Source organism: Fulmarus glacialis, unplaced genomic scaffold (assembly GCF_000690835.1).
Source record: "Fulmarus glacialis isolate BGI_N327 unplaced genomic scaffold, ASM69083v1 scaffold32124, whole genome shotgun sequence".
NCBI lineage: Eukaryota > Metazoa > Chordata > Aves > Procellariiformes > Procellariidae > Fulmarus > Fulmarus glacialis.
Genome location: NW_009210484.1, coordinates 27,472 through 44,570, shown reverse-complemented (window position 1 = coordinate 44,570; position 17,099 = coordinate 27,472). Strand labels below are relative to the sequence as shown.

Genomic DNA, 17,099 nt, shown 5'->3' with positions numbered 1-17,099 from the left:
CCTACACTGATTTTCTTACTCGTGAAATGAGGGCAGAGAGATGAGAAATGCACAGTGTTTCCCTCCCAAGAAATGGGGTGTGCTTCCCCTCTAGCTCTGCCAATCCATGGAACAAAAAACGAGGAAAATCCAGTTGTGATCTTCAGTTTTTTCCTCCATTGCCTTTTCTAGCTCCTTCAGATGAACATGTGGCTCCCTGCCAAACAGTGGGAGAAGCTCTGCTCCCACAGACACTCCCCAGAAGCACAAGACGGGGGATAAAAAAGACACTTGCATATGTTCATTGGTGCATGGCGATATACTTTCTCTTCGTTTTCACTCAGCGGAAGACTGTTCCTCTTTTTTCTGCTGCAATTCTGTCATCAGCCAAACAAAAGAGGCACAGACGAAAAGTATCATATATTCTTCCTGGGTTTCATTCCTCTTCCTTAGCCAATTGTTTTCTGTAGAAGCAGTACAGGCACAGGCCACATCTTCCTCTTCAGTATTTTGTCATGGGAAAAAAATTGAAACCCAAGAACAGGAAAATATGGTATTACTGTGATCCCAAGCCAAACTTGCATTCTTTGAACCGTATAAATATCTTTTTATTTGTAAATTCTTTTATAGAAGAGGGCCAGCTTTAAAAATGACTGAAATAAACTTTCTCCAACCAGCTTTGCTTCCTGTTTTCAAGTTTCTCCTTTTACAGAAGGTTGTCTGAGACACAGCACGTTTATATATTAGCTTCTGACAGCTCTAAAAAAATCCTCAATGCGTTAACTTGACTTAATTTTTCAGGGTATGTATGGAAGCAGAAGTGCTGATAATCTATCATGCCCTTCTCCACTGAATGTCATTGAACCAGTAAGTAATTGTTGTGTGCTATATGTTTTGCTAAGAAAAAGAACCAGGAAGGGATTTCTTAAAAAAGGTTGCAGGAGGTTCATTTTACACATAATCTTGGAAATACTTTACTCACTTGAGTAGTTCTGTTGAGAACAGCTGCATTTTCCCATAAGCAAAGTTAACCATAGGTGTAAGAAGCTGTGAAGTCTTGTTCGGTTTTAAGAGGAGTATGTAGAAGTGAGATGTTGTTTGCATTTAGTTAACTAATGACTACATGGTGAGTTTTCTAGGGAAAATTATTTCTTATTTTTCTGTGCATTTTATGCTACTGAAAACAAGTAGTTCAAAGACTGCAGAAAGGAAAGAACAAACTTGAATTGTTTTAGCAAAGAAAAACAAAATCAAGCCTTTACGTGTGTCTCTGTCAATGGCTCTGGCAGGATGCATCCGTATTGCAAAAGTCAGTGGCTTGGGGAACTGCCACAATTTGTATTTATGTTGGCTTTAAAAAAAGCCCATTCCTTTTTATGATCCTCTTTGTTGCAGTCATAAAGGCAAAGCATATATTTATTTTATAGCTGTATTTGTTACATGGAGGGAATGAGTAAGTGATTGAATAAATAACAAGAAAGCATAGTTGTGTCTGTATGTGACTTTTTTATATGCTTATTCAGGACTGTTTCTTTTCTGAATCCTTAGGTCTCCGAACTTATTCGAGAGCAGTCATTTCTGAAGTCTGAACTGGGATTAGGACTGGGAGATCTTGGACTGGAAACTCTCCCAGCAGAGGGTACAGAGTCCATATTCTCCCATGGAAACTCTGATTCCTCTTCAGTATGCTCCGGTCATGCAGGTAGAAAAGCTGGTGTTGGATCCTCTGAACTAACAGGAAAGTCTAAGAGTCAAAGCAAGAAGTTATACCGAGCCTCTGTTGCCTTAACACCAACTCCGCCAGTGAGAGCAGGCGTTGGACAGCAGGTAGAAAGCTCCGAGGAGTTTGCAGACTCCAAGCCAGAGGTGGACCACAAACGTGAAAAAGTCCCTCTTGTGCCTTCGGTTGATGAAATCCACAAAAGCGTGGAGCAGGAGGAGCTGCAGCAAGTCATACGGGAGGTGAGGAGGGAGGGACTGAGATCTAGGATGTTTGAAGAGTGTTTAGTGAAACTTAAAGACAAGCTATCTGTAACTCTTGGCCACTGGGGTTTTCTCTTCCCTCTCAAGCCAAGGCGCCATACTGTTACTGTACTATTTGTGAAGGCTCAGACTTGTCACTAGATGTTCAAGCCACAGTTGTATTCTTGTGCAAAGCGGTAGACTTTTTTTCGGTGATAGTGGTTAGCACGTAAATTAATAGCTACTATAAGTCTGGGTGAGAAGGAATTTGCCATCTCTACTATTTGGTTAAGCAGCAGTATTTCAGATTCCCAAGTGAAAATTTCTCTGTCATGTTTGCTTGCTAAAATGCCAGGTTGGAGTTAATTTGATTGATGGAATACTGTTTCTGAAACAACTCCACAGTAAAATTTAAAAATACTTTCCCGGTCCCTCTACCCCAAACCACTAAGGACTGTAGGAGTGTAAGTGAAGAAGCTGAAGTCAGATGAGAAGTTATTTCAGACTTTAAGACTGATGTTGGACCAATGCTGTTGGACTAGTTTTATTGGCAGTCAGTGAAAGTGAAGAGTGCTTGGTTATTTTTCCTGTGGGCCAGGTTGAAAAACAGGACTAAAACTGCATGTTTGTCAGTGGCATGACAGAAAGCCTTTATGGCAAGTAGTATAATGGGAAAAGGAAGCAAAAGAAACTTCTTGTTCTCAAAAGCAGTGCCTGTGAGAAAGTGGAGCGAGCTCTCTGCTGTGAATACAGAAATGGGGATTGAGAACCTGTGGGTTTTGTTCGCTCTCCTTCACTGGAGAGGGACCACTTAGCCTTTAGCTGAGGGTCGTTGGACCCTTAGCCTTTAACTCGTCCCGTGAAGCTTTTGTATGGCTCTGCCATAAACCACTCTCAAGGCCAGGAGAGGAGCCATGCTCAGGAATGTACAACAGGCCAGGCAGTAACACTGCAGTACCATCCAGGTCTGCTTACTTTGAGGCTGTGAATGACTGCAACCAGCTTTGCCTTAGCTTTGTCTTTAAAACAGATGAGAGGCAGGCCGCTCATCTCATGACAGAACAGGAGCTGTGATCCCAGAGGAATCTTTTGCCACACCTTCACCCCTCTTCTCTCGGTGCAGAAAGAGGCAGAGTGTACTGGACCATAAGCTATCCTTTTACTCATCATCTGACCACAAGACTCTGTTGTGTCTGTCCCTGCAAAGTGGAGATGTTTTCTTGGCTGATTCACTGTGGGCTTTGCTGTGCGTAGGCACTTTACACTTGCACAGTGAGATTTGTGAAGCCGTAGAGCATTATTAAGGAGTGTTCTTACAGAAGATGATGGCTGGAAGCATGTGAAGATACTTACTTTGTTTACCTTTGGGTAACTCCATAAGTAAGCAGAGCTGAGAGTGCAAAGAATGATGCGTAGCCACAAGCATTAGCCGTCAGTGAACTGCTGGTGTTAAAAGAGGATGAAGTTTGGCAGTGGGGTGGAATGGAGACCAGCTTTCAGTAAGTAGCCTCCGGATGCTGAATAGTGTTTTGCCCCATCAGTAGCCCCATTAGAGTCAGCGGGATGAGTTATGTAAAGTGGCATTAGCCTGTGGAAGGAAGGGTACCGCAGTCAGCTCGTGGTGAGGTACCACCAGACCAATAACCTCATCATTACTGTGCTCAGGCTTAGGAGCTGAAGACCTTCTGGCCCTCACTGATCTTTACAGTGGAGCTTGTGATGCTACAACTTTACACCTCTACTTTGAAAGCAAAGGAATGAATGAGGCAGGGGTGCAAGCATTCAATTTTTGAATGTCTTTCCCCCCCTCTGCCACCCTCCTGCTGCCATTTTCTCTAAAGTAGCTGGAGTAAAGTTGGAAGGAGTCTTGGGAAAGGCCTTGTTTTGGAGATGTCACAAAATACTCCCAGACATCCCAAATTCTCTCTCCTGGTCTATTTTCTTCCTTTCATGCCTTTTTAAAGGGGTTCCTTGCCTAATGCTCAGAGAAGACTTGCACATGAGATATTTATCACGCTTTGCACTTTGCTGCCAATTCTGAAGTGAAGCCAGGACATTGCATTTGTATCCAGCCCTTCTGTAAAAACCTGCATGTCAGAGGAGTGGTGTCGTGGTGGGGGGTTGCTAAAGGAGAAACTGAGAGAGGAAGGAGAGCACTGTAATTCAAATGTACTGTAAAAGCAGCAGAGACAATAAAGGGAGCTGGAGTCAAAGTACAGCATTATTTCAGTCAATATTTTCTCTGAGGTTAGCCTGTGTGAAAGTTCCTCTTTAACTTCATTAATTGATAGCAAATAAAGATGTGTACTCTTTGCACAGAGATTGTTCTTCGGGTTGTGTGGCACTGAGGACATTGTAATGCTGGAAGAATCCGCACTGAACTGAGAGGCTACTATTCAAAGATGAGTAGTCAGCAAATAACTGAGCTTGACTCATTTTGTAAATGTTTGAGCACACAGAGAGATTGTCCCTCAGTTTAACTTCATTGGCAGCCTGTTTTGGATTGGCTCTGATTCTCAGCATGAGAAGTTTTGCAGGTCAGAATGAAGATGCATTGGCTTGAAGCACCTGGTAGTTTTTGCAGAGCCAGAATATACTACTAAATACTGGTCAGGAAAATCTTTTGTATTTCATAAGAGCTAAAACAGAGCAATAATTGAAATGTGTCTTCCTTAAGTAACCCTGTTGTTAGCAAAGGAATTCCGATTTTGTTGTCAAAAGAAAGAAATCTGGTAGGATGCATTCTTGAAGTATGCACTCACAAATGTTAAACCCTTGCTTATTCCTCCCATTCTCTGTAGCTGCGTGACCTCGTGTTGGGGAAAGAAAAGTCAGGCAGTGTTTCAGAATATGCCTGGGTGGGTTGTAATGCATGTGAGCTTTGACCTGTAACTATTTGCTGGCATTAAAAAAACCCATGGTGTTAACTTTTAGCGTTAATGGACTAACTCCCACGGAAAAGCATTCAACAATGTGAAATGTTAAAACGCCACACAGTATTCCTCTTGTTTTGATGAAAATAAAGCCTGACCTCCACTGGAGTATCCCATGAAACACCTATTGCTTGACTTGTAAGTCACAGTGTTGCTAGGAGTGCCACCAGGCCCTCTCACTCTGCTCTTCTGCAGTTTAAAAGATGTGATAGTTTAAAAAGCTTTCCGCTTAAGAGCGATGCAGGGTTTGTTTTTGCTAACAGTTCTCCATTGTAAATGACATTTAATGAAGTTATGCTTAAAAGAAATATATGATTTTCCTGTCAACATCTGTAATAAGAGGCTGTAATGAGTCTTTGTGGGACAGAGAGATGGTTGGATAGAGAATCTTCCCTTTTCTGTTTTCCATTCAAATCCATATTAGCTCAGCATCGATCAAAAATGTCTGTTGGTTGTTCATGCTTCCCTTGTGCAGGCGTTGGGTTCCTCATCTTACCATCTTGAGCATAAAAACTCACCAGCTGCTGCCATGAAGAAGTGGCACAAGAAGAAATTAGAGTAGAAAATAATTCTTTTAATTATAGAAAACGTACCTCAGATCAGGAGTATGAGGACTGTGAAAGTCTCATGCCCATTTTCCATCAGTAGGTGAAGAACACCTATCTCCAGAATTGCTACTGTAGCACATTTCACTCTCAATCAGTTCATTATTTAGCAGCAACCTAATATTACGCTAATGGTAATTCTTTCATAGGGAGAAAGATCACTGGTTTACTGTAGTAAAACTATCTATGACTGTGGTACTGTGTTATTAATGCAATATTGAATATTAGTGTTGTATCAACGTAGTATATGTACCATAAATGAGTGGGTTCTCTCCTCTTCCAAATGATCCATTTTTCATTCAGTTGCTAAAAATACTGGTGGAGCATTCATTGACTGCATCTGTCTTTTGTACGGAGGAAGCCTTGGCAGTGGGCTGTGCCCTCTGCAGAGTAAATGGAAGGTGCACCTTGCCCTAAATCGTTTGTAATGAAAAAGGCAAACATTAGCAATTGTCATGATACACGCATGGGACTGAGTCACCGCGGGAATCGATGCTGTGCTCACCACGCAGGAATGACCTTGATGAGTCTGGGAAGGAGGGAGGAAGCAGTGGCAGTGAAAAGAAGCAGCGGAGGGTGGCCTTGTTGTCGTCCGGGCGGGAAGGTGAGAGGCAGAGGGCTCAAGTGATTCACCAAGGTCAAGCCAGAAGTTGTTGGAAGAGCTGAGAATAGAACAGGAGCCGCTTCCCTTCCAGTCTCCGCCTTGCCACAAGGCTGTCTGGCATACTAGACCATTTACTTGCTAATTTGGGAAGATTTTATCAGTTTTCTTTGGAAAGTGAGGTTTATTTTCGTCTATCCGGCGAGGGAAGGGCACAGAATAACTGTTTTGTAGCGTACTGGCAGACCCACCCTGTGTGATACTGGAGAAGGAAAGCGGAGAGAGCAGCCTGGGGGTCTCTTAGGATGGTGGTCTGCCGGACAGCCAGGGTGCTGTGTGCCTGTGCCAGCATTTCTAAATCCCAAACGCCTTACTGCATTGACAGCGGTCCTAAAACTTTGTACCTCTGTGTGTGCATCAGCATAGATATCCTCAGGACTTGCGGCCGACAGTAAGCCAGGTCCTGTTACACACTGGCTTCTCTTTTGTCAGTTAATCAGCAAACAACTGGAAAACTGTTTCCCAATAACATTATAGTCTCTGAATTTCTGCTTGATGCAAAGTAGCAATGAAACAAGGAACTTTGCCACTAATGGTTCAGGGATTGAATTGCTTGCCAGTGAGAACAAGGGATAAATAACCTGTTGCTAGTGCTGCTGCCACCCTTCTGACGTTGTTGCTTAATCCTTTTGACGCACCAGGAAAAGGGGAGACTTAAAAGAATAATTGCAAGATGATCATCGAGATGATGAGAGGGCTACGCAAACATGGCAAGGCCGTTGGGAAGGCTGGGTTTGAGTAAATATTATTCCCGTGGTGTTGGTGGGGCATCAGGACATGAAGGGATTTGTTACTGGCAAAACCGGGATTAGAAATTTGGGCTTTTTTTCTGGCATCGAGTCTCACATTCATTACCGCTACTCAGTCACTTGAAAGCTACTTTGAAATGACACTATGAACAGTATTTTCTTTAATCTAAGATCGGTTATTTGTGCCAGGAAATTATTTGCCCTTTTCATAAGAAAAAGAAAACTGTATTGCTTAACTGGGCTGGTGAGTGCCCGCGGCGGCCGGGTGCTGGCTCTGACCCCGCTGCTCTCTCTCACCGTCGTCCGTTTCTCCTTTTCCTTTACTGTAGCCGTCAATGCTCTCTTCTTTCTTTGTTCTAGCCTCAGCCACACTCAGGTGCCTGCTAGTAGTAACTCCTGGGTTTTAAGTAAAACTTAATGGGTAAATGCTTTGTCACAATCCTGTGAAAAATAGTCTTTGCTGGCATAGGTCATATCCCAGGGGCCAGGTGATGATGTGAGCAACAGCTGAAGTTCTCCGTTTGTCTTTGCTGCTGCAAGTATGTAATTAGGATTTGTCTCCTTTTGATTTGTATGAAAACAGCAGCTCATGTTCATAGACTTGGACTTTTCCTACTGCGTAATCCATTTGTGAGGCAGATAGGTCCTGCCTTCCTTTTCAAGAGATAACGACTAATGTCAAAAAGCGGTGCATTTGAAGCGCTTTTGATGCGTATATCCTGAAATGCCATTTTCAGAACTTTAGCATAGTTGAAATGTATTTCTTCTTAACATAAAACCAGTAATCCTAAGTGTAAAACACAGATATATTTACCATCTGGTAAAATAAAACTACTTTGGTTTGCATTTATACGATTTGCGAGAACTTCAAAATTACTTACAGTTATTTTTCCAAGAGAAACCCTCTTATATTTTTCCATTTGCATTTTTTTGGAAGTTGACTTTTTGGTATTGTACATTTTCATATGTCAATAATGTCAAACATATCTGCAATATCATTTAGTTTTATCCGTTGGTTATATAACTTACTGACCTTGAAACTGTGGCTAATCCCTTTCAGATCAAGGAATCTATTGTTGGTGAAATAAGACGAGAAATCGTAAGTGGATTGTTAGCAGCTGTATCACCCCAAAGCAGATCTGCAACTGCAAAACAAGATACACAGCCATGAAATGGGTACTACAGGTAATCTTTGGCAAACTGCCACAACCAGATTTTGGGGTTTTTGGCATGTGAAATATCATTGTTAACTCAAACCTTGCTTTGTTTGCACTTTCCCCTTGAAACATAAGTGATCAAAATGGAAGTTCTTTAAATACAGAGGATATTGATAATCCTGGATAGCTTTGGAAAATCAGCTCGTTTATAGTATGGCCCATTCTATTGTCGGCTTTCGTGCAGTGGTCCTTGATTTTTGGTTTTGGTGTGCTCCGTAATGACTTCGCCTGTGAATGCATCATGCGAGAGGATTTCTGTAGTTTGCCTGCCTTAGATATGAATATTATCAAAATACATACTTAAGCATAACAAGCAGACTTCCGAAAATCTAATTTAGATATTCGTCTTGCTTTTTGTTTTCTGTAAGGTTGGATGTAGTCCGAAATGCTGTGGGATTCTGCTTTGGGCGGCGTATACTGGTGAAAGTGTCAAGTTATTTTTGCTTCAGGAGATGTTAAAGCTGCTGAGATAGGCTACTGTATTCGACGCTTGGTTCTATGATGTGTACCTTTCCTTGAGTTCATCTGTAAAGACTTAGACACTTTAACTAGTTCATTACTTTCCTTAAAGCATCAACAAAACTGTGGCTCTCTGAAAGGTTTTGTATTTATTTGTATGTCCCTGTTGTAAATTTTTATGTAGCTAATTTCTTTGTTTAACGATGCATCATGAAACTTGAAGATTTCCAGACGTAACCAATTTATAAATAACACACATGCGTTCAGCCTAGCTTTTTTTAAAAAAAAAAAAACAAAAAAAAAACCACAACAAAAAACCCCCCAAAAACACTGACCTCTATGAGGTATTTATTGTGCAATAACTGATCCACTTTAAGAGCTTGAAACAACCAATAATGGTTTCCACTGCTGTTACTTAGTGCCACTTCAAAAGAAGGAAGAAATCCTGATGTAAAAATTGCTGTTAATTCTTGGGGCGGTTACTAATAGCAGAGTGGTAGAATGATATGAGGTTACTTAAAACTACTTAAAGTTCTGACACTGAAAGCCTTATCTTTGTGTAGAAGACAACTTTTAACTAATTTTATTTGCTTCCTTACTGTTTGCCCATCCCTTTATAGAAAAGTGCCTTATTTTAAGCACTGTTTTTTGTCTTTGTGTTGACTGCTCTCAGTCGCACCAAGAGAAGTTCTCTTGTGCTTCATATTAACCAAAATGCAATAAAAGTACTGATCTTCTGAAAGCAATTAGGATGTGCAGCTTGGAATGGATGAACGACCTTGCTTGTACTATGGGGAAAATGGAAAAAAAATCTCTTTTCCTTCCCCATCCCTTACTGAGTGTATTTTCAGTAAGCCTGGTGAATGTGCATTTGTTCCAGTGGAGCAAATTGGAAGTCATTTGAGGTTTTATGTGGTCAAATAGACGTTTAGCGGATATGTAATATCCCATTTTGCTGTGCTTGGAATCTCTTGACTCCTTTGCCATTTCCATCTACTAAAACTCTTTACACTATGTCAAGGTCTTTAATCAAAAATAGTTTCAAATATAACAATATTATATGAAAAAGTTTATAAGATTTTAAATTGTGTTAGAAAGACACACAAGGGCTGATTTCTTAAAAAAAAAGTGTATATTAAACCAATAAAATATTTATTTTGCCTATAATCTGTGTCATTGTTTTTCATTGTGCGTGGTTTACTCTTAAGCAAAATAAGTAACATAGATTTGATCAAATAGTACACAGAATGGAGAACAGCAAGAAAGCTCAGGACTTGGGTTTCCAAAAGCTTTCAGATGTTCAGGGGACCCTATATGCTTAGGAAATGTGAGATATACATTTGAGAGAAATGTTGGCACTTAAAACCAAACTCTTAAAGTTGTTGGCTCCTGTTGCGGCTCCAAGAATTTGGTTGGCCTTGACCTCTCCTCAGAGTTTGTCCCTGTGAGTAGAGCCAGAGCTTTCTTGAAAACCTCATCCTACATGTTCAAAAGTTGAAATATAAACTCCGATAGCACTTATGCATGGCAATCCGTATGAGGTGGTAAGCTGCAGTAGGTTTCTGCTTTCCTCATGCAGTTGCATGAGTACGCAGTTCCATTCCAGAATGCCACCAGAGAGTAACTAGCCAGATCCGGGTGCCTGCAACCTGCCTTTGCAAATGCGCAAACCCAAAACCTACTTAAATAATTGCAGCAGCAGATGTTCCCCTTGTCCCCAGCCAGATTAATTAGCACACTCAACCGTTAACGTAGGTCCTGTGCCCATGTACTACTCAAAGTGGCGTTCCAAGAAAGGTGGCAACTGTGACTGTCACGGAGCGATGGAGGAAAGCAGTTCAGGAGCCGACGGCCGTCGAGCAGCGGCTGCCAGCAGCATCCTCTGCAGGTACGGCAGCCTGGCTCCTCGCTGCTCCGGCGAGAAAAGTCACTCGTAGGTAACATCCCGGAGCGTCTGGGGCGCTTCAGCTCGTAGCTTGTAAGAACCTCTGATCTCAGCAACGCAGAGTCTAATGTTTAATATATCCTGAGAAATAAAAAATAGTGCCAATTTTTCATCCAGCTGATGGAAGGCAGATTTGTGAGGTTCTGGCAGAATTTAAAATAAAGAGTTTTCAAAATGACATTTCTGAAAACTACTGAAACTAATGAATATACAAGCACCTTTTTTTCCACAGTCCTGGTAAAGATTTTTGCCGTTCTTAAAGACGCTTCCAGCTAATATTTTCTGAGTGACATTTATCTAGATATAGGAATGTCTATAAACTCCTGTTTAAAAAAAAAAAAAATGTAGTGCACTGCTGTCATATAAGTTAAGCTGAACTGGTATCGACCTCTATTGACAATTCTGCTTGTGCCTTAGGAACAGCCGTCATTATTATTGGACACACGCCTAACCTGGGTGGTTTGCCCTTTAGTGATGTCAATTCAGCTGTAATGATTTTCTGAGCGTGGACAGTTTTTCTTTTGTTTAATGATTGAAACTGCTACTTTCCTTACAAATCATTGTTGTCTTTTTTTCTGCCAGCCTGCAATTTGATATGAATTCTATGCAGATTAAAACAGCTTTATTAGTGGCTGATAAATATTGGTCAATCAAATTTGCTGTGAATAAGGCCAGCAGTAATGCCAGAGAGATTTTTGATGCTTTTCTAAACTTCACTGTGATAGTTGTCTTTGTGGCTGCCGGTTGACTGCAGGAGTATAAAGCCAAGGGCTGTATTTTGGAAACCCAAAGAGCTAGCTGTTTTCTGTGGGTACAGGACAGCCACATCCCTGTTGGTAGCAAAATAGACTTGCCTTTAGCCTGCTGCAGAGCAATATGTGCCTATGGCACAGCTTAAATCAGGCAAAGGCTTGGAGGCCTAGTACTTGGCGATTTTTTTTTTTTTTTTTTTAAGGTGAGTAAAAGCACGTTTCTAGTCCCCCAAAGCTACAAAAATTACCTCTGCTGAAATGATGTGGAGACATCTCAGCATTCGGCAGCTGGAGGCAACAGCTGGAAAGGCGGGAGCAGCCCCCCGCACCACTTGGGTTAGTGCTGTGATGCCCGTGAGGTGCTGCTGCCGCTCGCCCGCGGCACCGCGCCTGTGAGACCCGAAGAGGAAAGGAAAAGGATGGCCGCGGACCCAGCTACGTGGCCGGGGGTGAGTACGCAGGAGAAGAGGCTTCTGCTGCTGGTACTTTCTGCAACGCTGTTCGGAGAGAGGACTCAAAGTGGCCCTGCCCCTGCTGAAAGAACTGATAGGCTCTTGAAGATCTTTCAGGCACTTTTGCTGACCACGGCCTTCATAGAGGGAAGGCTGCCCTGCATCTTCTGCTTTCTCTCAAATTGTGTGGTGTGCAAGCCCTTGGCAGCCTGCTTTTAGAAGGCGAGTGATGCCCAAGATGCTCCAAGCTGTGCGTCTCCTAAGGACCGGTTTGCTCTGATTGCTGTCTCTCTTAAGGTGAGAATTTAAAGCCTTGCCGACACAGTCCAACCGCTGATGCTCACCAGTATTACTCTGCTGAGTCTGGAGAGGCAGCGTTTGTACTGCCTTTGGATTTTGCGGGCTGCTGAGCAAATGGCTCCTGAAATATAGCATAGGTCAGAACATTTTAATTCAGTTATACCACAGGTGAATCTGTTTCAATGAAACTGGCCACAGGAAGATAACAATTAGGGAGAAGGAAGAAGAGCCCAATTTGGAAATTGAGTAATTCAAGCCATGGCTAGCAGTGTACAACAAAATCATGCCTGAACTACTGGAAAATTTCCCCTTTGGAGGATTTTTTTCAATAGGGAACAAACCCAAAACTCTGAAACTTCGATGATGTCATAAAATAGAATAACTGCTGGTTAGATGGCTTCAGTCCAATGCAACACTTTCTTCTGAATTAACATGATAATGTCAAAATAATACATGATTTGATTTTCAGGAAAAACAAGAAACTAGTATTAACTAGGCATAATGCAGATTTACTTTGATATTTCATGTGTGATTTTAGATGTGATGGTAATCCTTCATATTCATGCCATAAAATAAAAATGCACAATATTTTTATAATAAAAGTTGTAACAATAAAAGACAAGACTTTTTTTTTTTTTAAAGAAACAAAATCACTTGATAATTCCAAATAGCTTGTATATCAGGCAGTTCTGCATAGATGCTTGCTGAGTGATGCTGAATATTATATACAGAAACATCTTTCTCTTTTTTTTGCAGGGTAAAAGGGGAAAGCCTGGACAACAGTTAAGTAATTAAATGGTAGCAATGAGAAGGCAGCACGATGAAAAGCAAGAATTGCCTCAGTGAGTGAGTAGCTGTTCTGCTTACCGTGAAATCTTTGGTACAGATACCTGCTTTCACAGGTATTTTTAAATTTGTGAGTCTTTGTACAATAAAGTAGAGTTTCTCATTTTTTTTATTCTATAAAGTAGTCGTGTTTTCCATCGGTTATTTGCTACAACATATTAGGGAGTTTTCGAGTCAATTTTTTAAGAAAACATCTACAAAAGTATTCCTGTTTAGTTTTGTGTGTTCAGCTTGGGTTTTAGATTTTGTTTTAACAGTACCATAAAGACAGTGATTTTGAAGGGCAATGTCCTGTACTTAAAGATTGAACAATACAGGTTTTAAATATGTACTTAATAAATAGGTATGGTTATTATTGGGGCGGTGCAGGAAAATTACATCTAGGCATAGTTTCACACTGGCATAAGCAATGGAAAAAAAGCTTAGCAAAGGGATTGTTTATTCTTAAGTACAAGGAGCATAGGGGTGCAGGCTCATGAAAAGCTTGGAGTTTTGTTGCAGTTAGTAACATAAAAGCAGCCACAGCAGCTGAAACCAAAGGTCCAGCCCCTTCGATATCTTCACCCCCACGGTGGCCAACAGCAAATGCTATTCTTTGGGAAGAGCATAGCCTGAAGGAAGCGTGGGGAGCATCTCTGCCCTCCTGCTCTCAGCAGGCGGTGGCTCTGGGATTTCCTGGCCAGCAGTGATATCCTTGATGGATTTCTTTTCCATGAATGTATCTAATTGCTTTTCTAGCTTGGGTAAAGTTTTGGTGTCCGCAGCATCCAGTGATGATGAGTTCTGCAATTTAAGCACAGCCTGCGTGAAGAAGGTTTTTTGTTTGAACCAATCCCTGAATAATTTTGCGTGATGCCTTCCAGCTCGGCTGCTGTCTTCAGGCCCCGTGGGGCTGCAGAGAGGGCACAACCTGAACTGGGGTAACCCTCGGCTCCTGGCTTGTCCCTGCTCATGGAGCAGCCCCGTTCCTGCTGCTCCCGACACTTGTATAAGAAATAGCAAACGTGCCCCAGCCACCTTCTCCAGGCCACCAAACCTCCGACACCGCCCTCCAGATGTGCCAGCTGCACAGGTCCGGCCAGCTCAGTTGCTCCCACGTGGATGCTGCAGACACCTCCTCGGGGGTCGCTGCCACTTCTCTAGTGCGCTGAGGAGATGCTGGCGTGAGGAGAGGTCCCAGCCGGAGAGCCTGAGGAAAGCACCGACCAACACATCTTTGCAAAGGTCCTCACATATCAGGGGCTACAATGGGGATTAAAGTTGTGTCCAAAGAGACACACTGGAAGGAGTGCCACTTCCAAGCTGAGTCTTTGCCCTGTGAAGGCAGCCTGGTGGATCAGAGAACTGTAATGGAATGCTTCCCTGCATCTGCACTAGTGCAATTAGGAGCCAAAACCTTAAGTAGGTTGGCTTCACAAGCAGCTCCAGCTCTCTCTCCTCTCCTTGCCAGGCTGAGGCTGCAGAAGTCCCCGACCACAGCAGAGAAGCTGAGGCAGATCACAGCCACAACAGAAATTGTGTAAGGAGAGTGCAGGACAGAGACCTTTGAATTCCATTCCCAGCAGCCTCTGTCTTTGGCTGGGAAAAAAAAAAATAAACCTCCCCTAACACAACAGGAAAAATATCTCAAGGAGGAACTGTGCCGGGAGTACTCTGATAGCTCGTCACTACAGTAGGATGTATTAAAAGCCAGCGCTTCATACCAGAACCTAGTGAATGACATAGGAAGGAAAGATCTTAGACAGTTATTGTTATTTTTTCTTCCATGATAGTTTTAGCTGAATCATGAAGGAATTTGAAACATTGTGGGGAGTGCACTAAAAACAGAAGATGAGCTAAAAGGATTTGGCAGTACTTAAATGCATTTCAGCTCTTCCCCAGACTATGATGCAGTCTATAGAAAATGCAAGCACACTTTGCCCAGAGACATCTAGTGCTGCAAATTAGGTGTAAGAGTGAGCTGATGTAGTAATCCTGAAATGCTATACCCGAGTGCTTTCTGAAATATGCCTCTTATACTATTTTAAAAATACTTCTATTGTTATAGTGCATGTGAAGATTGCTGGGCACCAGCTCCAAATCAGCACAGAGAGGAGAGCTACGGAGGCAAGTATCTCCGCATCACATCGTCGGTGGGCCTCCCCCCCCAGGTGTAGCAGCCCCATTAAGGATCTGTCCTTGTGTCTTGTCCTATCCCTGTCTTCTGGCTCCCTTCTGAACCTGCCAAGAGGTGCTTTTGTTGGTTTGTTTCTTCATATGAGTGTTGAGCTTTTTTCTCAGATGCTGTTATTAGCAACAATTTTGAGACATGATTCTTTTAGACAGCAATGTACAGCAATGTAGAGCTGAAGCACACCTCTATAATCCTTTGAGCATTTAATGTTTTAATATTTTTTCACTATCTGAATGTGTTTTTTCAACTGACTCTATCATTAACATAAGAAATTTTAAGCCTTTGTAATGAGAATTATAGCTCCTGTAATACAGTAACATACACTGTAATTGTAGCATAACTTCATACATGAAGTTTCATAGACAGCTATAATAGATATTTTATGGCAAACAGGTTTTTCATAGAGAAATCTGATATTTAAAATATACTATTTATTAATATATATAATAGCAAAGCAGCTGGAAAACATTTTTCTCACGTTATCTGGAACTGAGTAAACAAAAATTATTTTCTTTCAAGTATGAAAATTTATCAGAGAAAAGCCACAGCTTCAGATCCCTGTGTATGTCCTCCCCGGGTGTATCCCTGTGTATATCCTCTATGTCTGAAGCTGTCATTGAAGTTAATGGCATGTCTGTTCACGAAGGACTTGTGAAATTGGATAATTAGACTGTCCTGAAAACAACTCTCTAATTGTCCTTAGTGAAAGCAGAGCATGCCTCTCTTACTTTGGTGTCTTAGACTCTTGGTTGTAGCAACAGAACTGCTGCATTTGCATTCTGGCGCTAATTGTCTGTGGAAGTCTATACAGCAAATTATGATTTGCCTTTGTAGGAATAGTGAAGGCTTAAAAATGATCACATGAAACACTAAACATCACTATTCTGTGCATCTCTTTCATTTGTTGTGGTAAATGAAACCAAGCATTTCACCTTAGCACAGAAAATGTTCAGGACTCAGCCTGCGAGGGCCCAGGGTAACCCGGCCTCGGGCCCTGCTTCCAGCAGCAGGTGGGACGGGCGCCTCCAGAAGTCCCCGCCAAGCGGGACTCTTCTGTGGTTCTACGACTCTAAGTTAACGCCACCTAAAGTATCACAATAAATCTAACAGGAAGATCGCCAGCTACTAGCCGTCGGCTGGAAACCACTGTGGCACACCGTAGTTTTGGTTTGGATGAGGAGGGAAATTTCAGGCCTCACTGAGAGTTATTTTTGCGCATTGAGTCAACTGGGTCTTGAACTTTCAGTGTACCCTCACCTCCTGAGCTTTATCAGGTTAGTCGTAAACCAGCTAGCTAGCATCCTTGCCTCTGTTCAGAAATACCCTGGTATTCCGATAATGTGTTAACGGTTTTCATTTGTATAAATCAAAGCCAAACAAATATTCCCTCCCTGACTTGCTCGTTTATTCTGCTGTGTACGGCCTGTGCATTGCTCTCAACCGTGATCCCCGCTCCTTCCCCGCCTCCTCCCCTGGCACAGGTGGGAAAACACTCAGAGACGCTGAATAAGCCTGTGATCATCTGTGAAAATCCTTAGTGTTCTCAGTGGCCTGAATAAGAAACACGTTTTCAAATTCCTCTGAGTTTTGGTGATGTCCAGCCTCAGCTCTGAATTCAGCTGCTTCTCTGTTTCCTTACTACAGTCTTGTCAGAGGCAGACTCAAGTTGTTACTCCTCTCCGTGAACTTCATCTGTTTGCTCTTCGTTCTGGCTGGTTGTGTTTCCCTTCCCTGTTGAGAGAGTTCACAGGCCCTCCAAAAACTTGACCAAAAAGCCCTTTCTCTCTGCAGGTCGCCTCATCCCAGGTACAGCTGGTTCTGTGGGCTGGGCCAGTCTGGGTTTTCCTGCTGTACCTCGTTTTCTTTCTTCCCACTTCTCGGCAGCGTGTAACAGGAGATAGGCCCGACACTCTTCGGCTTAGAGCTAAGCTTTCAGCATAGCCCTTAGACCTGGCTCTAGGGCATTTTCTGTCTGGGGATCCAGTTTTGGCATCCAGCACACCTTTGTCGCAGGAGCTCAGCTGTCCTGCTTGGCAGTGGTCAGGTGCTCTAAGCAAAGAGGTAGG

The 17,099-nt window shown here is 42.4% G+C and overlaps 1 protein-coding gene across 1 annotated transcript in view; it reads left to right on the top strand.

Annotated features, from left to right (window-relative positions):
• Positions 1-8,904, top strand: part of SSFA2 (sperm specific antigen 2) — a 36,160-nt gene extending 27,256 nt beyond the window's left edge. The window contains exons 13-16 of the mRNA XM_009577186.1: positions 781-846; positions 1,528-1,941; positions 7,950-8,074; positions 8,475-8,904. Coding sequence (XP_009575481.1) covers positions 781-846; positions 1,528-1,941; positions 7,950-8,060 — 591 coding nt within the window. The 3' untranslated portion in view covers positions 8,061-8,074; positions 8,475-8,904. The remainder of the gene's footprint in view (positions 1-780; positions 847-1,527; positions 1,942-7,949; positions 8,075-8,474) is intronic.
• Positions 8,905-17,099: the final 8,195 nt, after the last annotated feature.